At 47.3% G+C, this 26,921-nt stretch overlaps 1 protein-coding gene and 2 pseudogenes across 1 annotated transcript; all 3 read right to left on the bottom strand.

Annotated features, from left to right (window-relative positions):
• Nucleotides 1-573: 573 nt before the first annotated feature.
• On the bottom strand, nucleotides 574-1,300 carry LOC101713384 (eukaryotic translation initiation factor 3 subunit J pseudogene; annotated as a pseudogene).
• A 6,328-nt stretch (nucleotides 1,301-7,628) lies between these two features.
• On the bottom strand, nucleotides 7,629-7,742 carry LOC147822924 (U2 spliceosomal RNA; annotated as a pseudogene).
• A 4,241-nt stretch (nucleotides 7,743-11,983) lies between these two features.
• Neurog1 (neurogenin 1) lies at nucleotides 11,984-14,387 on the bottom strand. The gene has a single exon (XM_004836210.3). It carries the CDS (start codon nucleotides 13,996-13,998, stop codon nucleotides 13,273-13,275), a length of 726 nt encoding a protein of 241 aa, XP_004836267.2. The 5' UTR covers nucleotides 13,999-14,387; the 3' UTR covers nucleotides 11,984-13,272.
• Between the last annotated feature and the right edge of the window lie 12,534 nt (nucleotides 14,388-26,921).

Genomic DNA, 26,921 nt, shown 5'->3' with positions numbered 1-26,921 from the left:
TCGGGAATCGAACTTGGGTCCTTGTGCTTGCGCAGCAGGCGGTGAAACCACTGAGCTAAATCCCCGGCCCAAATAGAGCAATTTTAACTCTAGGTGCATACCCCATTCCTATGCTGCAAACTGCTTTCCTTGACAAGTTAAGAAGCACTGTTCTTCAAAGAGACATGGTTAAGGTTATATTACTGAATGGTGCTGGTAAATATTACCCAATTTTTTGTCAGGTTGCAATCTTTGTTTCCAACTTGAAACTGCTGGTATGGAACCAGATATTAACAGTGACAAATCATTTGGTTTGGTTTGGTTTGGTTTTAAAGTATAATTTAATAGCAACTGAGGTTCTTGATTTAACCCCTTGGGAGCAAGATCCAAATTTCCTCATTTATACATTAGCATCTAAATGTCAAGTGGTTATATAACTAGCACAAAATACTGCACTTCTTCTTTTTTTTTTTTTTTTTTCCCAGTACCGGGGATCAAACTCAGGACCTTGTGCTTGTGAGGCAGGTGCAGTGCCACTGAGCTAAATCCTTGGCCCACTCCACTTCTGATTGTAGTATTTGCGGAAGTGGAAGGTCAGGAAGTGTGCTGTGTATTGAAGGGATTGTGGGCAACAGAAAGATGACACCAGGAGAAGACAAAATGTCTCATGAATTCTTCATAATCCTGTACATATTTGCCATCATAAACACCGTAATCTGCCAGATCATCTTTATGGTAACCTTTAGTCCCTTCCAGGAACTATTTCTTTCTTCTTATTTTTGGCTCTGCTTTGTTGTGCTGAGCTTGCTTGCCAATGAATTGGTAATCTTTTCCAAGTCATCATTTTTCACGGAAATACACACAGTTTCCAACTAAGGCTTCCAAACAAGTGGCATAATATAGTGACTTTTCATATTATGTAATTTTATCTTTAGTAATTTTCCACACTCTGTGAAATCATCTTTGAAAAATGGGTTCCATTCCATAAACTATTTTTAACACCAAAAATTTCTTTTGCCAATTCAACGTCTGACTCTTCTTGTCATTGTTTTAGCCAGCTTATCTTCTAGAGCTAGCACTTTATGGTCTTCTAACTTCTCTTTCATTTCTTCTTGCCTTTTCTGTTGCTGCTTTTTCTCTTTGCTATTATTTTTTCTTTTTAGAAATTTTTATTTCTGGTTTTACTTCTGCTTCCTCTTTTTATCCTCCTCCTCCTCCTCTTGTCCACTGCCCCCCACTTTCCACACAGGGTCTTCCATGAAGAAAATATCATGTCCCAGGAGTCACGGATCCCCTGACTGCCACCATGACTGCACACCATCTGAGCCTGGTGTGCTTGTGTGAGGAGAGAGCCGCAAAGTCACTGTAGGAAAAGACAAATCACTAGATTTGCTGTAGTTGGTTGCACAGGGCAGGCTGGGATACTGGCTGACTTTGGAGGGGGTGGGAGATAGAGGGTGGGGCAAGGATCTATCCCCTCTCTGAACAGGTGTTTAATTTTCATTTCACTTATGACTACACCTCAGAGTAGGATTTCTGCGCCATATGGTAAATGTATATTTAGCTTCGTGAGAAACTACCAACCTATTCCAAAGTGGTTGTACCATTTTGTACTCCCACCAGGAATATATGAGTGCTTGAGTTACCTGGAATCCTAGACAGCAGTTGGTATTGTCAGTTGTTTTATTTTTAGCCATTCTAAGATGAGAGTTGTGGAGTCACCATATTTCATTGTTGTCCTAACTTCCATTTCCTTAATGATTATTTGTACTGAGAATCTGTGCATGTGGTGGTTTGCCAACTTAATTTCTTTGGTGGAGTGCCCACTTTTCTTTTATTTAGTTTACTTCTCTTTCTCTTTATTTTTCAGACCTTAAGTTGAATTTTTGGTTTTCTTATTATTAGTGATTTGTGAGAGACAGCTCTTTATTTTTTATCTCAGCCCTTTATTGTGTCTCCTTGTGGTTACTGTAAGTGCACCACAAGGTTCTACATCCCAACCTCTGAACTGTTAATATCATATGCTTTTAGGGGTAGGGAGATGACAGGTGATCTTCCTCTGTTCCCTTCACCTTTGATGCCCCTTTCTGTGCCTCAAAGTGACATCTCTATGTTCTCCTTCCTCCCTCAGCACATGCTTGGTACTCAGGACTACCTCATAATGGGGGTCCAGCCTCAGCCTTGATCAAGCCCTATGCATCTTGGCTTCCTGACTGGGAATTTCCTGCCCTTCATCACTCTGACAGCCAAAGTCTGTCCTGTATCTGTGATTGCTCTTGGGAAGGACTTTTCTATTTCTTCCTGCAGTAGCAGGCCTCTTTTGTGTTGGCACAGGATCCTGGCCCCAGTAGTAGGGTGTTTTCTCTGGTTCTCCTCCAGCAGCAATTGATCTTGGCTTTTGTCCTGAGGTTGAGACAGTTTTTACCCCTCTACCAACAGAAGATGAGTTTGGTTTTCATTCACCTTCAAAAACAATAGTATTTTCATATCGTCTAAGGAAAGTAGTACCCCTTCCTCAGTGGCTTAATGCTTTTGCTTTAAGGATGGAAGTGCCTGGGAAAGTGAGTGGGGCTTGTGCCTATTCCTAAGCATCAAACACCTCCTGAACAGCTCTGCCTCCAAGGTATCTCCTCTGTTTTCTTGTGTTGGTCTGGCCTTTCTTGTGAGCACCTGGTAGAGGCCCATAGATATGACTTTGCAAGTAGGTAAGTCTTAGTTACTCTTCTCTCATTGCTGAGACAAAATACCTGACACTCAAAGCTAAAAGGGGGAAAAGATTATTCAGCTCACAGTCTGCAAGGGTTTCAGTTCATAATCAGCTGGCTCCAAGGCAGGGAGTCACAGCAGACAAGCATTGCAGAGTAAAAACAGTTTATGGCAGGCAGAAGATAGCAAAGCAATAAGGAATGACCACAGCTCTTTCTATCCCTTATATCTTATCCAGGCCATTTAGGGCAGATAGCATTCACACTGTTATCCTAGTGCTCTTGAGCCTAACATTGCACCATGAATCAATTCCAGCATCACACACTCTAGATCCAGCCACCTCTGAAAATACCCCACCTATGACCGCATGAGGCTTTGAGGGGACATCTAGACACGACCCATAACAACATATGAACTCCTCTATTCCAAACTGACAAAATACTCTGTATTTTGCTTTTAAGGTTTTATTAAAATTTTAGCTTATTTGTTCTTACTTACCTTAAGCTACTTTCTCTCTTGTGCTTTACCCAAGGTAAAACAATCATATGCCTTATCATTCCATAAAAAAAGCTTTCCCATTTTAGCAACTTAATTACTTTGTGCAATCAGCTCTCTGGATCACGAAATGTTATGATTTTATAAATTATCTAGATTTTTCTCATTTTTATAGTGGGAGTGATATTCTTGGTAACTTTCTGTATTTGACAGAAACATGCACATTCCTTCTCTTGTCTTCAACTTCTACTCTCTGAAGTGGCTCACATTTCTACTCACGATCAAATGAAAACAGCCTGGTGATGTGATCATGCTTCCCTGCAAAGGGTTGTGGGAATGTGGTCTTATCATGCACCCAGAAAGAAGAGAAACATGAAATGTAGTGAATAACCAGTTCCAAACTAGTGAGATCTCAAATAATTTTGGGCTTAGAGCAACTGGAAATCACTGTAAAACAGTGAGGCTTACTGGTGATGTTGGCCCTGTTGAGATGGTAAGAAAGGTAAAAAAAAAGAGGCCCAGGATTGTCTCCTTATGTGTATCCTGTAAATATTTGACAGAGATATATTAGGGGAAGGTGTTCAAGTCAGTGCACACCAGTGCTCCAACTTTACTGGGGCCATATGGGGAACCAATTGGGCTTTGTGGGAATCACAGTGGCAGGCAGACCCACAGGTTCTCAGCTGCAGCTGTTCATATTAACCTGTTGGACTTTCTTTTTCTATTAGTACATGTTTGCCATACATAATGATGACGTTTATCAAGGGGACTTGGCACATGTATAGCACATCTTAATTCTCTTTTTCATTCCCTACCACTCCCATCCTTCCCTACTCCTTCCAATTCTTGGCTCCCTTCCCATTTGCAAAAGCTCTATTTCCATTTTTAAAATTCTTTCTTAAAAGTTCCTTTTCCCTTTCCTCTCTCTCACTACTTCCCATCTCTTGTTCCCCCTTCCATTTGAAAAAGATCTTCCTACTCCTTATTTATCTGTCTTTTGTTTTTATACATATATTATATTTAGTTTCTCATGTAAGAGAAACCACGTGATAGTTAACCTTGTGTGTACGACTTATTTCACTTAATATAATGGTCTCAAAATGCATCCATTTACCTATGAATGCCTCAATTTTATCTTGCTTTATGGCAGAATAGTACTCCATTGTGTATAAATACCACATTTTCTTTATCTATTCATCTGTCAATGGGCATATGGGACATTTCCAAGATTTAGCTATTATTAACTGTGCTACTATAAACATGGTGTATGACTGTATCACTGTAATATGATGACTTTAACTCTTTCAAGAAGATACCTAGAAGGGGAATAGCTGGGTCAAATGGAACTTCTACTTTTAGTTTTTGAGTACTCCATATTGGTTTCCATAGTGGTTGTACTAGTTTATATTCCCACTAACAGTGTAGAAAGGTTCCTTTAAAGAAGGGCTGGGGATTTAGCTCAGTGGCACCACCCCTGCCTCTCAAGAGCAAGGTCCTAAGTTTGATCCCTGGTACCAAAAAACCCTTAAAAATAAAAATAAATGTCTGGGTTTCACTAGATATTTCAAGGGGAAATCTTTGGAGATGAGGCTCAGGCATCTACTTTTTTTAAAAGACAGTCTTCTTGGATGATTCTGATGTACAATAGCTTTGAGCACCTCTGTCTTAGCCTGTGGCTGAAACAAAAGTAAGGTGATCAGTTCTCTTGGCCTGAACCATGCTCTCACACTCCAAGCCCCGAAGCTATATACACACCCAGTGCTGTCTGGCTATGGGCTTATTGCCTTCTCCCTACAAGAAAAATGGATAGGACATGGTGACGGACTGAACAAAAGCAACTTAAAACTTATCCACTGTGATCTGGACCACCTTCAAACCCTCCCAAGAACAGCTGAGAGCACTTCAGTGATTCTCTAGTCTAGTTGTGAACTACACCAAAACCCTAGATGAGAGGTGGTTTCTAGGCTCTGGGGATATTCATTTTGGACTTATGAAAGCCTGAAGTTCCTCAGAAACGGATGTGTTCACAGTGTATTAGTGACCAGGAGGTTGACTTCAGTGTGATAGGCACCCAGCATGGGACGCAGTCACTAGGTCAGCCCAGGACTCTGAAGCTTCACAGAGGAGATGACCTTAAAGCTGCAGCTGAAAGATGAATGAGGGGTGGGGTGGCCAGAGAGGGGACAAATGGGGAGAAAAACAGACTCCTAGGAAGTCTTTCTGGGTTTAGGGGATGATGAGAGGGTTCTTGTGGTCCAAGTCTAGGTGATATGGAGAAGTGAGGTAGGCAAACAAGTCAAGGCATCCAATTTATTTCTAGAAAGAACTGGGCATAAGTTTTTGGTACCAAGTGTGTTTATCAGATTTCTTTAAGGAGAAGGTTGGAATAGATTCAAGATTCAACACCTATCTTATTTTTTGGGTTCTCTCAGAAGCAACCCTAAAAGGAGATGTGAGCAGATAATTCTTACCTGAGGGCTCAGCCTAAGGAGGTGACCACTTTTTGGTCATGTTGTCCTCATGTGAAAACCAGATTCTGGTGGGGGCTGGGGATTTAGTTCAGTGGTGCTGTCGCCTGCCTCGAAAGCTCAAGGTCCTGAGTTCAATCCCCGGTACCAAAAAAAAGAAAGAAAGAAAAAAACCCAAAACAAACAGATTCTAGAGAAAGCTGAGGTGGAGACAGGGACAAACTGTAGAAATACAATGAAAGCTTCTGATTGGATGTGGTAAAGCTTATGTGCACTCACGTACCATTGGATAAAACCAGTTTCATGACCAAGCCTGTATTAGTCCATTTTTCCATAATATAAAGAAATACAGCTGAGGGCCGGGGATCTAGCTCAGTGGTTTCACTGCCTGCTGCGCAAGCACAAGGACCCGAGTTTGATCCCTGGTACCAAAAAAAGAAAAAAGAAAAAAAATACAGCTGAACATGGTGGCACACACCTATAATCCCAGTATTCTGGGAGGCAGAGGCATGAGGATTGAAAGTTTGAATCCAGCCTGGGCAACTTAGTGACTTATCAAGACTCTGTCTCAAAATTTTAAAAAATTTAAAAAGGGCTGGAGATGTTGTTCAGCAGGAAGCCTTGGATTTAATCCCCAGTACTGGAAAAACAAAAAACCAACCAACCAAACAAAACAATCCTGAGGCTGTTGACTTAAAAAAAAAAAAAGAAGTTGGGCCAGGGATTTAGCTCAGTGATTCCGGCATCTGCATCACAAGCACAAGGTCCCGAGTTCGATCCCCGGTACCAAACACACACACACACACACACACACACACACACACGCAAAGAAAAGAAGTTTATTTTGGCTCATGGTTCTTGTCCAAGGTTGAGGACCTCTATCTAGTGACGTCCTCTTGCTGGTGGAGACAAAGTAGCTCCGAACATAGGTGGCAAGAGACAGGGAGCCATGCAGTGTGTTTTGGTCTCTACTCCTTTTATAAAGCCTCCCAGATTTAATATGGGGGTTCTGCCCTGGTGACTTTATCTAATCCTAACTACTTCCCAAAGGCCTCATTCTAAACATGATAGTTGGATTAGGGTTCCACCTTCTTAGTACTTCACAATAGGGGTTAAATTTTAACACATGAACCTTTGGGAGATGCACTCGAGCCATGTCCAAACCATAGCAAAGCCACAGGCAATTATGATACTAGAAAATGGGATATTTTGACCTGGAAATAGTTGAAACAAGACTGGGTCAAATCCTGCAAGCACACTCTCTCTTGCACAGGCAAGGCTTATTTGGGGTGTGAGAGGTTGAGCTGAAGTGGGGCCTCAGCTAGAGGGAGTCAGCATTGGTCAGAGAGAAGCTGCTCTCAAAACAGAGAGGTTGTTATTGATTTCCTAGGGAGGGCTAGAGTCCTGTAATTTCCATTGTCCAGGGGCATGATTCCAAAAGATGTATTTTTGGTGTGAGATTTGGGCCACTGGGTGGTTTACTGTCGACTTATTCTAGAAGATGTGAAATTTTTGTGTAGTAGCATCATCATCCTGAGTAAAAATCCTTACTTTGTGGGTCTGGGCCCTGTGGTAGGGCTGAAGGACCTTAGCTGACTGGGTTATTGTGGCTGGTGAAGAAGACAAGGGTGAGGGCAAAAAGGGGAGGGCAAAAAGGGGATAGCAAAAAAAAAAAAAAAAAAAAAAAAAAAGAAAATGCGTACCAACACCAAAGGGCAAAAGGCCATGTTAACTCTGTATTATAGTCTTGGAAAAAATATTTTTAAAAATGATCAATATGTCTATGTGCAGAGCTGAGTAGAATCTGACCCAAGGGTCAAGATAGCAAAGGGGACACACACAATATGAAGGCAAGGATGCCAAGCTTTTTATCCCTTTTTAGTCACCCATCAGACATCTGCAGGCTCAAGTGAAGAGTCAGTGCTTTAATAAAAGTGGCCTTCAAGTAACCTAGGCAACTATTATCATAATCCACATGTAAGAGGTGTTCACTGCAGCAGAGCTAGTGAGAAACTGATAATAAATTACTCAGATGTGTGACCTCCAAAATAGTGATTTTTACACTTGATCTTAGCCAAAAGGCCGAGAAGTGATTAAAAAAAATAGTGATTTTTAAGTGTGCAAAGAGCAAATGAGCAGCTAGAGGGCTTATTTGGATTTTTCTTTGGTAACAATATCTCATTTCATGCAAACATTCTGCTTCTGGGGTTTTATTAGGGTCTCATGATGGATTTGTTGAAAAGAACACAAACGTAGAGAAAAAAAATATGCCATGCTGTAAAGAGTAATAGTTTACTGTAGCCAGGGACTTATTTTGTCATCCCAGTCTTTTGTCCCATCGCAGTGGTCTCTGTCTCAGTGGGACTAGAAGGACTGTCAATCTACATAGGAGGCCATAGTAAAAGTGAGGAGGGAACCAACAATTGTGAATAATAGTAAAATCTAGCAAGCTTATGTGCTGGGTGCACTGCAGGTGTTTAGGTTGTGTCAGGGTGAATTTATCCTAAGAGAACCAAGGAGCATATTATTGAGAACAAAAGTGCAGTTTTTTAGACATAGTTAAGATCAAATTGCAGTTAATAAATAACAATGTACATCTTTTGCTTGCATGCCAATGACTTGAGACAACCTTAGCATAATTTGGGTACACATTGTCCCTCACTCTCGAGTCTGGAGGAAGATATACTGTCAATAACACAGGAGACGTCATCTGAACAAGAGAGTGACCACAGAAGGTGGTCCAGTACTAGTATCTGATCCCTGCCAGAAAATATAGTATAAGCTCTCAGCCACCTGAAATCCCAATATCCAGTTTGGGCATCCTGCTTCCAGGGCTACCTGGCCCCTGGCCATCAGCCCAGCAGGCAGCAGGTAAGTGTAGTCTCTGAGTATTTGTCCTGAGCCCTCTCTAGGAAATGACAGCTTGTGAACTGAGTAGCTGGGATTACAGACATGTGCCACTGAATCCAGTTTGCGTTTCATTGTTATCCCTCAAGAGACAGCCAAAGAAGTAGCAGGAATGCTGGAGTCAGATTACCTAGGTTCAAATCTCAGCTTCCCAATTTACTAGCTATGTAGCCTTAGGCAAGTTATTTGGCTGTGCCTCACTTCCCTCATCTGTAAAATAGAGATAATATTATCAACCTAATGGGTTGTGAGAATGAAATGAATTAATATGTGCAGTGTGTTTAAAGCAATGCATAGAACACAGAGTAAGTGCTATAAAAATGGTGGTGGTGGTGGTGGTGATGATGATGATGATGATGATGATGATGATGTTATTTTATTGAGGATATCACCTATGACATCATACGCCCCTTTCCCAACCTCCATTATGAACTTTCTCTGGCCCCAGCCCAGACAAAATTATGATTTTCTTAGGCACCAATCTCTGTTTATCTTATGATACTGCAACTTGTTTCTATCTTTGTTTTTGGTGCTAAAATTAGCAGTTTAAAGTAAAATTAACCTTCCTCTTTAATATTTGGAAAGGGATTTGGGGGATGGGTTCTGTGTTCTCATAGTTCCTGATACAAATCCTTAAAGTCATCCTTCGTTTGTCTCAATTCATGCCCAACAACAAATTCTTGTGTTTCTGCTTCAAAGTGTATCCTGGTTCTGACTAGTTTCCACTACTTCTATCATTATCACCATCTCTATCTCTTCTATATCTGTATCTATATTTCTATATTTATACCTATACCTATATCTATATCTGCAGGACTAATGTACAGTTGGTCTCTGATTCTGCTCTAGCCCATAACATCCATCATTCATATAACAACAGTGTGGCCTTTAAAAGAATAAGTCAATTCACATCACTACCTTGCTCTCAACCCTCCAATCATCTTGAGAAAAATCTCGAAGTCCATATACTAGTTTACAAGTCTCAGCAAGGTTCATTCTGCTCTTCCCATTACTTTTTTCCTGGCCCTCTCATGCTTTGCTCCAGCCATGTCAGCATTCATGTTATTCTTCTAATACATGCATGGCCAGGACTCTCCCCTTGCCCTGCCCCCCTCCAACAGGCTTTTCCCTAAATATTGGCTGGCTTTCTTCCTTGCTGTATTAGTCAGCTTTATGATACTATACCAAAATACCTGACACCAGATACTTATGAAGTAAAGAGTTCTTTGGTTCTGGAGGATCAAGCCCAAGACTGGGTGCCCCTTTGACTTGGGGCTTTGATCAGGTGACACATCACAGCAAAACCTGAGGACCTCCAATGAGGTGCCTGCCACCTGCTGAAGGTCCACAGTACTTCCCAGTGGCACCACCATGGGGACAAAGCTTTTGACGTATGAACCTCTGAGGGACACTACCCATATTCAAATCATAGCATTTCCTCTCTTCATTTCGACCTTTGCCCCAACTGCCACCTCATTTAAAGACTCCCTAAGCATCTTTTCCAAAAGAGCAGCTCTCTTTTACCCTGACATTTATACCCCTCTCTTCCATTTTATTTCCTCCTTAGCACTCACACAAATTTATTTTGTCTTCATCCACTAGAATGTAAGCTCTCTTTGAGCAAGGACTTTGTCTGTTGTGTTCTCAATACCTAGAAAGGTGCTCAACACATAGCAGGAGCATGATAAGAAGAATCATTAAGGGAAGTAGAGAGTGAGTGAAATCTTCACTTTACTATTTCATCAAAATCTTCCCTTCCCTGGCTTCCCAAGGGCTCTGAAGCAGTGTATAAAATATATGTATGTTATACCAGGACAAAAACAAAGAGATCAAGGGAGACAATAAATAAAACTACTGTACTTAAGTGCATGTTGATTCTTCAGTGTCAGATGGTGTTGAGGACAGTGAACTGTGACTGTCAGCAAGAAGTTCTTTGCTCTATAACTGATTAGTAACCCTCTGGCTTGCCTTCACAGATGCCAGGGGATGAATAAGACTTTACTGCAGGAAGAAAGAGGCCCCTGAGCTGGGGATAAGCATTTTAAATCACCTTCCTTCTTTTCTCCTGTTTGAGAGCTCCCAGGGCTGCGCATAGATGCTTGCTTCCTTGGAAGAATAGCATTAACTGGCAGGGTGGAGACACCCACCCCCCCCACCCCCCACCCCGCCAGCTAACGATATTGTTAAAGACTTTTCTTTATGGAAAGGTGCTCTGAGACTTGCACCTTAGAGTTGGGAGTCTATTGTGGCAACCAAATTGAGAATACATTGTGCTCTGCTTCAGTCTTGGTGATAATGATGTTTTCCCTGCTTCCAGAGCTGGTTGTGTCCAGCTGTATGAGACAAACCTTCTACTTCAGTCCTGAACTGGGGCTTTTCCCAAGGATTCTAGGCAACAAAAAACACAATCTGCTCTTCTCTTCTGCTGTCTCAGACAGCATCTACATCATGTTGAAGAGTTTTTTTAGGGGAACTGCCTGTCTAGAAAACCCAGCCTGGGTTGCTCAGGCTGAAAGGAGTCATTTCTAAGCATTCACTACAGGAAGAGCAGAACATCTGACGCAGACCATTCGTGTCTTTTTGCTCTAGGAAATGCAAAGCTAGTAGAATAATGTAATTCTGACATAGACAGTAGAGCAGACCCAGGGTGGGCCGTTCAAGAGATACAACTTTTTTCCTTGAAGTATTTAGCAGGAGCCATTTCTGTTCTTGGTCTTCATAACTTTAGAAACTTCTCTTCAAGAACTCTGTCTCTGCTCTGAGAACAATTAGAGGTGTCCAATTATCCGGACTTTCCTGCAATGTAGCTTTTTTATCTGACAGAAGGCACCTTGCCCATATCTGGGTTTAGATGCTTGCTGAGGACCAGTGTAAGAATCTGTGGATCCATCACCAAGATCCTTTGTGCAGAGGGAAATCATTTCCATGAAGAGGATATACTGGCGGTGGCCTTGCTCTGCTTCTATTCACCTTCGATAACATTTTTTTAACCCACCCCACCTCCTTCACTCTCTGCTAAATAACTATATTTATAAAAAGGGGTGGCCCCATTGGGAAAAAGTTGGTCTTAATGTGGGGTAACTTAATATGAGGGATAGGCAAGGACAGCCACTTTAGGAAGTACCTTTTGTACCATCCCCATTCTGAATTTTAAAACAAAGTTGCTATAGGCTGGTGCTGTTAGCTAATTGTCAGACAACAGACAGACACACCACAGCCAGAAAAGTCCCTGCTGAGATTTCTCTGGCAGCAAATGAAAGCTTTGGCTGTTGCTCTGACAATGGCTGAGCAGGCCCAGCACCCCGGCCTTCCCTCCGCAGGGACCCCTCCACCACACTTCAGACCTCGGTGGGTGTGAATGTATGATGTGGTGGGTCGGATGCAGGCACTCTACCTCATAATTTTAGGCAGCTGCACACCCTCACTCACAGACAACATACCAGAATAATTCATCCCATGCCTCACAGCTAGGGTGACCCTAGCCTCAATAGACAACAATTTAAAGGCATTGCTTACAAATCAATTTCCCCCTCTAAATAGGCTGTTACAAGAGTGGACCCTTCTGCTTGCCCAGCCTAAGCCCACCTGTCACTGGGACTTCCTAGCCAGTGGTCACACTATATTGATCTTTTTAATCCTCTCTCTTTGAAACACAAAGCCAGCTGATGTGGAGTTCCTCAAAAGAAAGACTCTCTGGCTGCCCCTACCTCTACAGGTAGCAGCATATCCGGGGCTAATTCCCCACTAAAAAGTCTTAATTGGCTTACGGGGCACCTCAAAGATCTCCCTTGTGTTTACAATGTGAAAGGAAACGATGGATCCCAAACACCCTGGCCTGTCTTTAATCTGATTCTTGGTGGAAATCAGGTGCATTTAATTTTTTAATTGTTTTTGAAAAAGGATTGGAAGGTTTGGAGGTGGATGGGGATAGTGTTTCACTTCAGTGGTTCAGCTACGGGAGGAAGGGAAGAAAAAGCCCCAGAGACATTGAGATTAAGCAAGAAACTTGGTGACTTATTTTTTTTTAGTTTTTATTTACATGAAGCATCTGCAGTACAAAAATGTAAACTTCGATAGCTCATAATAATAGAATAAACTCTTTATATACAAAAATACATTTTCATATGAATGAAGTATCTTGAATAAATTAAAGTACCCTCCAGCCCAGTGCCTGAATAGCTACGCAAGCCCTTGGGTTCTTCCTAGAGCGAGACCGCAGTGGTGGGGGTCAGGATCCATAATGCATGAAGCCCACTCCTTGTGTCTCCTTTTTAAGCCTTTTCATTGTATTGTCAGCCGGCTCAAACCGAATTTTCATGCTCGTTTTTCTTCATTAGAGTTCTACAAATTGTAAAATTGACTTTTCACCTCGTCTTCAGGGGCTCATCTGTCCCTTTTCCAAATCACACTGAAGTGGTGGCTGGGGTCAGTTCTGAGCCAGCCACAAAGGAGGTTTTTGTGGAGTTTAAAAAGTGCAAAAGGAAAGGCCGTCTGAGGGCGGGCAGGAGGGGCCCGGGGCTGAAGGCTGGAGAAACAGACCAAGGGGCTGCCTCAACGAGGGTGCAGCGACCTAATAAGCGGCTCAGGTATTCCCCAATCGTTTTAAAGCTCCCGCTTCCTCCCTCCGCTTGGAGTGGGGGTCCTGAAGCCGCAGCGGGGTCCCCATCTATTGCCCGTTGACCGAGGGAAGAGGAAGGTAACGGTGTCTGAAAAGGGCCTAGTGGTAAGGGATGAAACACGGTGTCGTGTGGAGCAAGTCTTTGGGCAGGCCAGGGAAGGAGAAAAGGGGGTCGCCAGGGCCATAGGGGAAGTCTTCGGAGGCAGCAGGACTACTGGGGTCAGAAAGAGGTGAGGAGGCCGCGGCGCAGGGGGAGGCGGCAGCACCTGAGCCCCAGGACTCAGCGTCGCTGGAGGGGCTCGTGGGCCGGGGCAGGCAGGGGGCGCACTGCGGAGGCAGGAGCAGCTCCCGGGCACCGCCCCCGGGCAGCCCTTGATCGGCCAGGCGCAGTGTCTCGGCCAGCGCCCAGATGTAGTTGTAGGCGAAGCGCAGTGTCTCGATCTTGGTGAGCTTGGTGTCGTCGGGGAAGGAGGGCAGCACGCTGCGCAGCGCGTCCAGCGCCGCGTTCAGGTTGTGCATTCGGTTGCGCTCGCGATCATTGGCCTTGACGCGCCGGCTCCTGCGCAGAGAGTGCAGCAGCGCCTCCGAGCGCACTCGCGCACGGCCCCGGCGACGTCGTCGCTCCTGCTCCTCGTCCTGCGCTCCTGGAACGTCGGACGCCGCGGGCATCCCCGGGGAGCCCCTGCGGGCCGGCGCGGGCGGCCCCGAGGCGGAGGCTGCAGGTTGGAGCCGGGCACAGTCCTCCTCGTCGGTGAGGAAGCCGGACAGGTCGCTGCTGCTGGCGCAGTCGAGGTCGGAGAGGCAGATCTCCAGGGGGGCTGGCATCGTTTTGTGCAGGATCGATCGGACGACGACTAGATGGCAGGAGCCTGGCTGAGGCAGGGCCGCTGGGGCTGAGGAGGCACTTACGTTCCGAACGGCCCGGGCTTACTTTGTGCCCGCTGCGGGCGCGAGGGCCTGGAAAGGCGCAGGAGCGCAAGGGGAACTTGGCTTTGCCTCCTCGCCTCGCCTGCAGGGGCCACGCGCCGGGCTGGTCTCCCGAGTGATGTTGCCGGCGATCAGATCAGCTCGTGTGAGCACCGAGTGTGGCACACGACTGGCCTCAGGACCCCTTAAGTACCCGGCGCAACAATGGGCGCCCCCCTCCCTTGCCACCTCCACCCCTGAGGCAGCCCGGGTGAATGGAGCACGGCGGCAGGTCAGCCCCGTGCGGCGCCTGGGTATTTGCATAATTTATGCTCGCGGGAGGCCGCCCCCGCCCCGCCCCTCCCCCTCCCGGAGCGTGCCCGTAATTACCGCCGGCCAATCGGCGGCGGTGCCTGGCCGAGAAGCCGGCTCTGGCTGAGCAGACCCGGGCGTTTCCAGGCAGTGAAACCCGGGCGGGGGCGGGGGCAGCGGGCGATTAGCGACCGAGGCACGCTCCTCCGGGGGCCGGCCGGGCGCCCCTCGCTGGGGTGGGATGGGGAAGCTGGGACAGGCAGGAAAGCAAGAGCTGCGCGGCGAGTTGCACAAACCTGGAGCCGGCTGGAAGGCCGGGTTCGCATCTCCATTCCAGCTGCTGAGTGGCCGGGCGCCTTTGGGCAAATGATTTCGCCACCCAGGGTTTCACTTTCCTGCCTGTGGGGTGGGACACGGTCTACTTGTGGAAGATATGAGAAGATGGTCGTGGGTCGCTTAGCAGGGCGCTTTGTAACAGAGCGTCTTGTAACAGAGCGCCGGACAAATGGTTGCAAGTGTACAGCACCCGCAGAACTAGTGAAAACCACGTAATCAGGACAGTGGCCAGGATATCAAAGCCCAAAAATATAAGGCAGGGATAGGTCCCCTGTTCCCCGTCCCAGTGGGGGATGAAATGGGGAAAGAATCTGTTAACCTTCTCCTGTGGCACGGATAGCCAACCTTTTAGAGCTTTCAGAGATGACAAACAGCTGGTTGCGGCACGCGTGCCATAGGTTTGCCACCCCTGAAAGTGAGTTAGGGTGGTGTCCCAGGCTGGGTTGAGTCTTGGCCTCACCTTTCCCTTCTCTCCCTACCCCCCCACCGCCCAAAGACTCATAGAGTAACTGTCTGAATCACCTCTTCTCAGGCACCCTCGGGTAACTTGCGCTGTAGGTTCTAGAATGGTGCTTGCAGCCTTTTCCGACCACAGCGTGAGCCAGCAAAGGAACCTGGCTTTCCTCTCCTCCCAGAAAGCTGGCTTACAGAGAGGGCAGAGAGCAGCAAGCACACGGTAGAACCTTTTTCCTCCCTTCTGCCTTTGGGATTATAAAAAACTATTTCTACAGATTTTCTCTCTGCTTGTCTGGAGTCACTTTCCTTTGGTCACTAGAAAGCAATAGAGGCTTCGGCACCCCTGCTCCCAACTTTGCAGTTGGGAAAAAGTCATCATTAATGTGGGTCCCTGAGTTATGGGGTGGGGTTATTCTGCAAAGTTCTGGTGCCCTCCCCATATCTGAGTGGTTTCCTCTAGCCTGGTGGCTGGTTTCCTGCCCTCAGGGCACTCTGCCTGGGGCACTGGTCTCTGTGGACAGGTGCTATCTGCAGACTGTACCCCCTTCTGCTGACTGGCTGCACTTGCCTTCTAGCTCAGGGGACTCTAAAGAGTCCTCTCCTACCTCTTACTGCACCCCACACCTCTCCCTGACCTGGTAGAATGCTAGGAAAGGGCTATACATAAAGGCTTAAGATTTGTTAGAAGTCATAGAAAGTGGCTTTACCTAGGTTATGCAAGAAAGGGTCATTGTTGGACAGACACTGGGGCATCCCAGTAGGCCAGGGGTTGCTGGGACTTGGGTAAGCTAGCAGGATCCCAGGGATCCTCACTCGGCCCTAGGCCTTTTTCTGAGTCAGTTTCCATGTGGCCCCAGTGTGCTCCCATCAGCCTGACCTTATGACACCTTTGGGCCCTCTATTTGTTTCTTCAGGCTGCGTAACAAGCCCAGTGTGTGGCTTAAGACAATAGAAGTTTGTTCTCTCTACAATTCAGGAGGTGAGAAGTCCAACCAAAATCAAGACGTCAGAGATTAACCCATTTTGTAGGCTCTGAGGGAAAATTTGTTGCATATCCCTTTCTTAGCTCCAGGTGTCTCCTGCCAGGCCTTGCCTCACTGGTTTGTAGCTGCATCTCTCCAGTTTCTGCCCCTTGTTTCACATGACCTTCCACTCTGTGTCTCTATGTCTTCTGCTATCTCTTGAGAAGACATTAGATCCAGCCCCCACCCCAACCAGGGTGATTTCAGATCCTTTCCTTGATTACATCTGTAAAGACCCTTATTTCAAATACAGTCCATTCTTAGATTCTAGATGGAAATATCTTTTAGGGGACCACTATTCAACCCTTTATAGTCTCTGTTTTCAAATTCCTGGAGGAGAGAATTGGTTTGACCAGCGTTGTTGAAATAGACATTTGTTGACTTTTTGGCTGCCTATCTCTGAACCTTCCTATTGAGGAATCTGGATGCATGGCAATTAGGATGTGGCCAGTGGTTATAAGTGTACTCTGTCACAAGCCTCGCTTGGAATATACACTCTCAGCTGGTGGTAGTTCAAAGTTCATTTGTGTCATTAACAACCTGTCAGAGCTGGTGACCAGTGGTGGAAGAGGTGTCCAGAAGCCAATGGACATTCTGACCAAACTTCCCAGGGCCTGACCTCAGCTGTGATTTTTGTTGTCCCCCTGCCTTGTTCTTAACCTTCCCACTGATTGCACCAGAACACCCTAGTGGGCCTTCCCCTAGTGGAGCTTTTCTACGTGAGGCGGGGGCTCTGTGTTTTGTCTTAAGTTTAATGCTCAAGTTGCTAAAGCATAGAGACTTATGCTGTTTTATTTTGCAGCAACCCACAGACCAGGTCAATGGCTTGTACACTGTGCCGACACTGGGTGGCAGAAGCTGGGGGTGACTGGCTGATGGTGGCCTTGGGCTTTGATTCTTGAAAGGTGGGTTCATTGTCAGCAGAACCCATGGAGGTCATTCCAGCATCTCATATATGGGAAACCAAGGCCAAAGCTAGGGAAGTATTTTTTTCCATGTTGCCCCAGGGATCTCTGGAGGTCCAACTAGGGCCAGACTCAGGAGTCTTTTTGGCCCCACAACATGTTTCCCTATGACAATCAATAACCAAATACACAGTGTCCACTGCATGCTGCCCTGTGCCAGGTGTCCTGTTGAGAGTCTGGCAGGTCTGTAATCTTGGGGGATCGGGGGTACATTTGGCTCTAAAAATGCCACTCGTTCAGAGAGGTATTGGGGGCCATTAAGGGAACAGATCTGAAGAACACTGGGAAGAAGTTGTCCATGGATGGCTCTTGGCAGAAGGGGACTTGAGAAGACTTTGAGAAGGATGGGATGTGAATAGACAAATTTGGGGATGACTGTAGCAGGAGTGTGGGAGTCAGTCTCAATGGGACTTCTCTGGGCCCCAGAGGAAGAGGGTAAGGACGGCTGAGGTAGGCTTTGAATGGCCATTGTGGACTTTCTTCTTCCTTTCTGTCTCCTCTCTCTGCTGTAAGCAGGGCTGCCATTTCCCCCCCACTAGTTCTCTGTACAGGAGTATCTGACAGAAGGGACAAGTAGGAGCTAAGATTCAGCCTGTCATGCTCCCTGAAGTGGGCTTCACCTGCCCAGAAAGGCCCTCTTTGAGATGGTAATGGATCTGTGCTTTCTGCTGCCATTGTCCCCCTCCTCTGCCTGATCCTTAATGAACTGTCCAGATAGGCATCTTAACTTGGCCTGCCTGCTCCTGGCTCAGGGCAGTGCATGTAGCAGCTGCTCCCTGGACATTCCCGGAACTCTGGTTTTCCTAAGTGGGGCTTGGGGGCCCCTCCTACCAGAGATCTGCTGAAGATGGAGCTGGCTCTGAGAATGGGAGAGGAGAACCAGGGAGTATCGTAGAAGACTTGGGGCTTTCTACTCAAGAGTAAAAGGTGGATATGTATCCTTCTTGGAGGATATGTATCCTTGCTGCGTGAGATACAAGTTTCTTCTGCCTCCCAAATCCCTCCCAGCTAATGAGCATATCTGTAAATTCCTGTTCCCAGAGCATAGTGGGATGTGATGTGGGCACGTGATAAAGTCAGCCATAGCAGGAGGTGATGGCAAGCACTGTGTGTGCCGGGTGTTCTGCTGCCTGATGATGTGTGAGACATCCAGCTGCCAATCTGCTGGGGGTGGCAGGGGTGGAGACCAGTAGGTGGGGCAGAAGTACCATAGGACTAAGGATTAAGCCAGACTTTCCCACACTGTGGTCACTTGGATGGTGGGGGGAGGAGGTCCCAGTCAGAATCTCTCGAGATCTGGCCCATGTGCTGAAGTCACTACTGACTGATGCCTTAAGGCAGTGTTTTCCTGTGGGAAAACATGTTCCCCTCAGCATCCATCCTCCTCTCTTGTGCTCCCCTAAGCCCTGTGGTAGATTGGATACATTTCTGATAGCTCAGAAGTGTCCCCAATATATCAGGGCTGGGGTTCCTCCTGTGGCTTTGCTTCCCATTGTACAGCCAGGGGAGTGGAGTGAGGAAAGGACCCGTAAAGGGCAGAAGGTGCACACCTGTTCCAGGGAGCCCTGACTCAAGGCTCAGGTGAGACAATGGGAAGGTGATTTCTCTTTTTATGGGGAAGACATTTCTGGTGTCAACACACCAGTGAAGAAACAACTTTCTAAAGTAAGAGATGGGAAGGGAGGCGAGACTTCTAGGGTCTACTGGGATTCTTGGTGTTTTTATTTTGAAGGCCAGAATAGGAGGAAAGTAGTGGTAAAGGGTGAACATTTATATATAATAAACTAATGCCGTTAACACAAACATACAACGTAATCTATGCTGTTCGTAAGGTAATTTCAGGATTTAAATGTGACATCAAATTACAGTGCCTAAAGGCATGGAGATCAAGAGATAGATCTAGGTTTATATTTGTGTTTAGCATCACCTCACTCCTGTCTCTGTCTCAGTGATCATGTGCGTGACTTCATTTGCAGGTAGTGTCCACAGCCTTGAGCCCTTTTGTGCGCACAAGGCTGAGCCAAATGTCCTCCCTTTCAGTTCTCAGAAACACTTATGCCTGAGGTTGAACAAATCCTCAATGCTGCAACATGGTGAGGCACACTGAGAGGTTAGAGTCCGGAAATGACAAGTAGGAGGTGATAATCTGAATGTATTGGGAGGGGAGGATGCCATCACATTTTAGCATCCCCTAAATTGTTTTAGTTGATATTTATCATTCTCCATCCCCTCTAGTTGGTTAAACAGATATTCATTTCAAGAGTGCCACGGCATCTGTAGGTAGATCAGAGCTTTGTGATGCTATAAGGCAACAATAAAACCAGAAACAAACAGACAAAAAACAGTAAAGTACATATGAACCCTTAGCTACAACTAATGATAGGTAAATGGTGCTGGCACTTTACTCAGTCACTCCATTTCATGGAGTTTGTAAGGCACATTGAGTTTTGAGGCTGTCAGGCAATGGCAGTGTCTGCAGGTGCATCCTTAATGGGGGATTTTGCACAAAGTGAAGTGGTGCTGAGAACCCCACTTTAACAAAACAGCTCAACTTTGACCCTTATTTTTTTTTTTCTGGAGCTACCTGGGGGGAGGGGCGGCATTGGTTTTGTGGGTGGCATTTTAGAAAGAAAAAGTTGTAATCTTTTTAAAAAGAAAGGAAGAAAAGGTGCAGTTACTGAGGAGGAAGGGATGAAGGATGATGTCGGACACAGAGGCTTGCTCCTTTCAGTGCATTAAGTACATCACAGATATGCGGTTGCTTTTCCACATAAGAGCAGCAGGGTGGGGTTGGAAAGGGGAAACAATTCCCTATTTTCTTTACTGATGACCCATGACAGTTGTGGAAGGGGGGGGGTAAAGAGGAGGGGGGAAATGAGGCAGGAGGGGGGAAACAGAGGGGTCTTTCAGTGACAGAGCAAGGAAAATGGCAAATTATCCATGGTTTCCAGAAATCCGTGGAGGCCCCCTCGGCCCCTGCCCTGCTAAATACAGTGCCGGGTCTGTATGCATTTCCCACCTCAGAGATGTCTGCTTGAATATTCCCTGGCATTGTGCACTGAGGTGTTTGGTTGAGTATAATCTGTCTACATGTGAGATGAAACCCTGGTGCATATGTACATTATTCTAGTAAGTGCTTTCTAAATGACACTGAACAGTTCTTCAGCTAGATAAATTCTTTCTGCAAGAAGTGTTTTAGTTTGATTGGATGTTCAGGCCTGGGCTAGTATGGGGAGACAATATGCACTTGGACTGGCCCTAAGTTTGGAGCATGTTTGCAGTTTGGGCCAGTCTTGGGGGAGAAACAATGTCCTTTTTGTGCCCAAAGGCGAGTGGGGGAGGCGAAGGGGGTTTGCATGCTTGTGCAGGGAGAGCCCAGAGGGTGCCTGCAGCCTCAGAAATGAAGAGGGAGGGAGCCGGCCGAGGTGTCACCCCATCCCTCCTCCGCAGGGAGGCCCGGGCTCAAGTTCACATCAGCTGCTAGAAGTTATGAATCAACCCAGAAGCTCCTGCAAAGAATTTTGCTCTCATTGATTCTGGAAGTTAAATCTTCTGGGCTCAGCTAAAGCAACAAAACACCCATAGCCCTGCTGGTGCTGTCAGGAGGTTTAGCTCCCCAAATCCAGGCTGCACCTGCCACAGGAAATTGCTAAAGCCAGCGTTAATTTTGCTGAACAGTTTTATTTTTGTCTGCTTCGTGTTTTTGAATTCTTAGGAACGTCTTCTGTGTAGATGAAAGACACTTTCTACCCCCTGGATGTGTGTGGGTCAAGTGTGGGAACACCGTGTAAGACCGTTTTCTTCTGTGTGTACAAAAGAAATCACAGTGAAATTTACCCTAATGGAATCCAACTATTGGTTTATGGAAAGAATTCAGAAGTAAACTCAGAAGCAGCGTTTTCACTTTTCTTTATGTTAACGCTTGGCTACATAAATTCACGTTGAGTTCCAACACAAATGCATTTTGTTTGTAGTAATTAAAATGTTTTAATGAGACAACCATAAAATCCACCATTAATTATTTTATTTCAAACACTTCTGCCTTCTTTTGAACCAGGTCTATTTAGAAATAGTTTAGAGAGTAGCCTGCAGTTTTATTCTTTCCTCTGCATTATACACAGGAGTAGAGAAGTCATTTATAAATAATTACACAATGTTTTGGGTCTTTGGGCTTGTATAATATATCAAAGCGATTAGTACACTTATTGTTCCATTGTAAATGCTTTTTTTCTCCTTTCAGTTTCACTTGCCTTGTCTTCTAGCTAAACCTTTTTCTGGAAATCTTTTGTCTTCTTCATTCTTTTTGCTTGTTACAGTCCAGGAGCATTCTTCTTATTCAAACACTCCCAGCAGGGGCAAAGAAAGCGACTTCGACCGCATCTTAAGTTTTACCATAACTTTCTGGCATTTTCTTTTCTTTCAGTTTTCCCAGACTACCTAAGGGCAATGAAGAATTATAACATACATGAATTATTGGTACTCCCCTCGAGTTAAGGGGGAGGGAAGCGCCTCATTTTCTATGCCCCCAAGGGACCCAACAAGCGGGCGGCTGCTGAACAATGTATTTATCACTTTGCATCTCTTTGGGACGCGGGACGCGCCCCCACCCTCGCCCCCGACGGGTTTTTGCTCGGTCCCCGGAGAGCTGGCGTTTCTCAATTTCTTTTATAGCGCTACCAAAAAAAAAAAAAGACTCCAGGGCTGGAGGAAGGGGGTGTCCCCAGAGTCCTGCGACAACGAACTTCGCGCCACGGCTCTTCCCACGGTGGGGCTGCGCGTGGGCCCGGCGGGTGGGCGCCCTCACCCCCTGCGCGGCCAGGACGGTGGCGCAGGCTGCTCGCCGCTCTCCAGAGGGGATTAGGGCCGCACGAGAGGCGAACGCGCCGCGGCCTCCAGCCACGTGAGCGCAGGGATGGCTTCAAAAGTCCCCAACACGCTAATCCTTGTTATCCGGCTGGACGAGCGCGGCCAAGCCCGGGCTGGCAGCGGGTGGGCAGCACGCCGCCCGGCGGATCCCCGGCACGGGCTTGGGCCGGAGACGACAATCTGTGCCCTTCCTCCCCTTCCAGGGGTCCCGGGGCACAACCAGGTCAGTCCGTGGTGACCACCGCGCCCGCACGAAAGCGTGGGACACTCGTTACTCTCGGAACACTTCCTCTCGCGTAGCTGGCACCGGGCAGAATTAAACTCTGGGCCGCATCTGGGTTAAGATGAGACCCACTAGGAAAACAATATAAAAGAGCGCGGGTGGTGAGGACCCGCGGAGCGCTGGAGCTAGCGGCCCGGCCCCTCCCGCCCCGCCGCCCCGCCGCCCCGCCGCCCCGCCGCCCCGCCGCCCAGCCGCCCCGCAAGCTGTCGCTGCCCGCCGTTTCCATATGAAGGCCGCTCCGCGCCCCGGAGGCTGAAAGGCGCGCGGGGGTCGGGCGGCGCGCACGCCCCGCGGCCGGGGCTGGATTTGGCCGCATTTGCATAGCAGGTGCTGATGCTCGTCCATTCTTACTTAAAGGAGTTTTAATATGGGATAAATTACCAGGAATTAGGAGCTGGCGTGGGCGGGAAGAAAAGAATCGTGTCGCCCGTCTTCTTACCGCCGCCTGGCGTGGAAGGAGGGGAGGGGAAGGGGAGAAATATGAAGTGAAATTCGGCTTTTTAAAGTCTCCTAAAGAAGCAGTCCCCCCCCCCCCCCCCGCCAAAGGAGCAAAGAGAAAACAGGAGGGAACTTTAATCAATTTGATTTTAGAATCTCTTCTGCAGCGAGTAAAGCAATAATCCCAGGGATAGTAATACGATTAGCGAGCGAAGATCTCTGAGTCAGAAAGTCTGGCTGTTTTTAAAATGTTAATCCGGGCCCTAATCCACCCTGTTGGCTGCAGCAGGAGAGGTTGTGTTTTCTTTCTTACTCTTAAAGCAAACTCAGGCGAGGCCCGCATCGGCCCATTTCTGGAGGGTAAGGAATCCCTTCGCAAAGGTGCGCTCATGGTCTGTGAACGCCGGGCACCAGGGCCCCCGTGGGCCTCCTAAGACTGCCCTCCCTAGGGCGGTCAAGTCTGTGTGGCTGCTTGGCCTCTAGGTTCATTCCGTGTGCTTGGATTCCTGCAAAGGCTTGGTGCAGTCCTTGAAGAGGTGGGGTAGGAGTTAGGGTGGATCTCCTGGCCCTGCCGGGGGGACCCCTCTAAGCCCACCCAAGACCATCCTCAAAGGGACAGCCTGGGTTTCAGGTGTTAGGATCTTGGGGACTGGAGAAATTGAATAGTGGCCTCAGACTTCAGCCCTCGAGACTGGTTTGGTCTACATACCAGCTTCATTAGAGGATCTTTAAACCCTTCAGGTTCCGGAGGGGCTGGAGTGAGAAGAAGGTGGATTTAGCAGGAGCGTTCTCCTCCCAGGGCTTTCCAAACCATGACGCCATCAGATTGAGGCCAAGAAGGCTCTTTGGTCTCTGAGGGGTTAAATGCTAAGGCAGCCTGCCTCCTGAGTCCTCTGCCCAAGGTGCCTTCTTCCCACCCTCCAGGTCCACACTCTGCTTTTTAGGGCTCAGCCCTCTCTAATTTCTAGGGGTTGCTTTCTCGGCCCAATTTTATCCTACTTTTGGGCAGAGTGGCACTTGGGATCCTGTGACAGGCTGGCTTGCTGCAAGTGCTTTCCCCGGAAGGCAGTGTGAGGTGCCCAAACAGACCATATGGTTTGGAGCAAGAGCCTTGGAGCCCACAGACAATGGGGAAGTGAGAGGCCCAGGTCAGTGGTGGAGCTTGTGAGGCTGCAAACCTCCCTTTCAGCCTAATGAAGCTGTTGTCTGGGGGTAATGATGCAAATGCCACAGCGCTTTCTGGCCCTGATAGTCTAGAACGTGATTTGTCATACAATCTGAATCTTTGGGAGGACTTTAGACAGAACCTCCCCCAAAGATGGAGATGAGCCATATGTGCACTTTGCATCTGAACTGGAGGTGAGGGCGGTGGGAAGGGGGGACCCCGCCCACCCTCACTTCCCCTAAGGATGGTGTTCTGGCTGGGGCTGGCAGCAGGGAGGACAAAGTCCTGGATGAGCTGAGACTGTCTGACCCTTGGGGGGCTCCGAGGTGGGTGATCTGATCACAGGGTCTGATCATAGAAGTGGCTGTGTTTGCTGGGGAAAAGGGTAAATGAGCTGGATATGCTGGGTGGATTGGCTGCTCCTTCCCACTCAAGACACAGAAAGGGCCATTCTGGATGAAATGCTCACTTCACAACACTTAGATTTCACTTTGCTGAGTGTCCCAGATGATGTTAGTCAGGGCTAGGATGGACAGACAGTTACTGTTATTTCAGTGGGTTCTTTTGAAGCAGAAATAGTAAAAGAGAAGCAAGGACCAGGTGACAGACATCCTGGGGCCCTGGCATGTGGGGGCAGGAGAGAGAGGGTGTCATAGAGCAAAGTGGGAAAGACACAAAGAAAACCAAGGAAGTTGGGGGAAGCTCAGGTGTGGGAAGGGAAGAGTCATCTCCTTTTGGAAATTCCAGCCTGGGCACAGTGGTCTACTGATGTCTGAGGACTGAAATACTTGACTCATTAGCAATTGAAGTAACCCAGAGCACTGTGGAATAAACTGATCTAGTAGCTTTTTTTTCTTTCAGATGCAACAGAGAAGTGTCAGTGACCCAACAGAACCTGAGTAATAGCAATGGGAGGGAGTGGTGGCGAGGTGTCCATAGGTAGAACCAGGAAAGCAAAGAGGACTTGTCCACATGCGCCTGTAGGGATGAGTCCTTTCTCTCCCTTCCCTCCCTCCTGTGCCCTTGGTGTCTGGCACAGTGCCTGCCCTTCATGGTTGATGCTCACAGGATGTCTGTGAAGAGAAGGGATTGGTGTGTGGTCACGGTGTCCATGCCTACGTGGGGTTCACAAACATGTATGTAAGCATGTGTTACACAGCCTTTCTCACCAGTAGGGAAAAGAGAGGCAGAGTCAAGTTGTAGCTCTTCTCTGGGATTTCTCTACCCCCAAAGCACTGCAGCCCTAGGATCTCTGCTGGGTGCTCAGCCCCTGGCTGGAAGAGGGCTTGCTGGGTGGGTGTCAGCTCACACCTTCTGTGGTGTGTAACTTTAGGAGATAGAGGGGGGGTGGGAAATGGAAGTGCCATAATCTGAGGAGGAGGGCTCCCTAATTACCCTGGCTGGCTGTGGGGGTTGGGCAAGGGCAGATGGAAACCCTGGTCACACCTCTGCCGCCTCGATCACTCCTAAGGTCATAGGTAAGTTGTCACCAAGCTCTGCCAAGGCCTGGCACATGATACTCTTTCTGCTCCCTCAGATGCCCCCTGCCTCTCGGCACTGAGAGAGAGAGGAGGGCGGAGTTGCCCTGGTGACAACACCAGCTCTCAAAACCCAAGCCACAGACTGCTCACCACAACACCTGTTACCCCAGGAGACTGTAGGGTGAGCAGAGAGGGGCTCTCCTGGGCCTGGGGCAGGGTGAGGACAGGAGTGTTGGAGACTCAGCAGGATAGCATTTTCTACTAATTTGAGAGCCATGCAAAACATCTTGTTTAGAAAGATGGGAATCTTTCTAAAACATCCCACTCTTCTTGCTTTGATATATATGCTCCCAGATGCCTGTCTGTATGAGTTCTGAGAGTACACAGGGTCAGGATGCTTGTTATCAGCCCTTCTTTACCTCTTGATTCCATCATCAATCATCATCATCATCATCATCATCATCATCATCATCATCATCCATAGTGATAGAAATACTATTTGTGAATAATTTTTTTGTGAGGCAGCTATAGCCTCATTATACCTGGATTTCTTAGATATACAACCTGTAAGCTTTTATTTATTTACTTATACTTATTTTTTATGGTACTGGGAATTGATCCCAGGACCTTTCCCCCAAGCTGTACCCCTACCTCAACTTCTTACAATTTTTTAAAAAATCTTGGGTCAGGGTCTTGCTCAGTTGTCCAAGCTGGGTTGGAACTTTCTATCCTCCCACCTCACCCTGCCAGAATGGTGTGATTACAGGCATGTGCCACTGTGCCTGGATCAATTGTGCATATTTATTTGACTTCTAAATATGAGGAGACTGAGGCTTAAGAAGGTTAAGTCCATGTCTAGGATCTTGGGGCCAGCAGGCAGCAGAACCAGGATGGAATCCAGGACCATCTGCCTTCTGTGCTCTTGATGGCAACTACTCATCAGCCTCCTTCTGCCCTTTCTCACTCTCTGGGAACAGCTGCTGGAGGCCAGCTCCAGCTAGGGGCTGAGTAGGGGGTGGCAGGGAGATGTAAACCACAGCCCTGATCTGTGGGGTAGGACAGCTCTCACAGGCTCTGACCACGAGCACGCATGGATGTGGTTGAGTTTGGAACTAGTCTTTTCTTGTTGTCTTGGTGAGAAGTCGAGGTCTGCTACCTTGAGAAAATCCTTCCCCTCTCGGGCCTCATCTTCTGTATTTCAGAAAAGGATGATGGTGGTAGAAGGGAAAGGGATACAAGGTCTCCCCATGGGTTTGGAGATCAGCTAGAGAGCTCCAGGCTCAGGGGTGCAGCACTACCCTCCCTGTAGGTCCTGGGGAGTGTCGTAGTTACTTTCTTGTTGTTGAGACAAAATACCCGAGGAAAGGTTTATTTTAGCTCACGGTTGTAGAGGTTTCAGTCCATATTCAGCTGGCCTGAAGGCAGGGTGGCACGGCAAGGAGAAACAGTGGATGACCTGGTGGTGAGAAGCAGGAAGCGAGGAGGTAGGATAGTAGGAGGAAGAATGTGTATAACACA

The sequence above is a fragment of the Heterocephalus glaber genome, unplaced genomic scaffold, assembly GCF_053883595.1.
Source record: "Heterocephalus glaber isolate CG9 unplaced genomic scaffold, H.glaber_assembly_v1.0 deba00001606, whole genome shotgun sequence".
NCBI lineage: Eukaryota > Metazoa > Chordata > Mammalia > Rodentia > Bathyergidae > Heterocephalus > Heterocephalus glaber.
Note: the sequence above shows the minus strand (reverse complement) of the source record. Positions and strands in the feature narration are given on the sequence as shown.

Bases quoted from the DNA above. Each gene is read 5' to 3' on its own strand.
- Neurog1 (XM_004836210.3), bottom strand. From the start codon at position 13,998: ATGCCAGCCCCCCTGGAGATCTGCCTCTCCGACCTCGACTGCGCCAGC.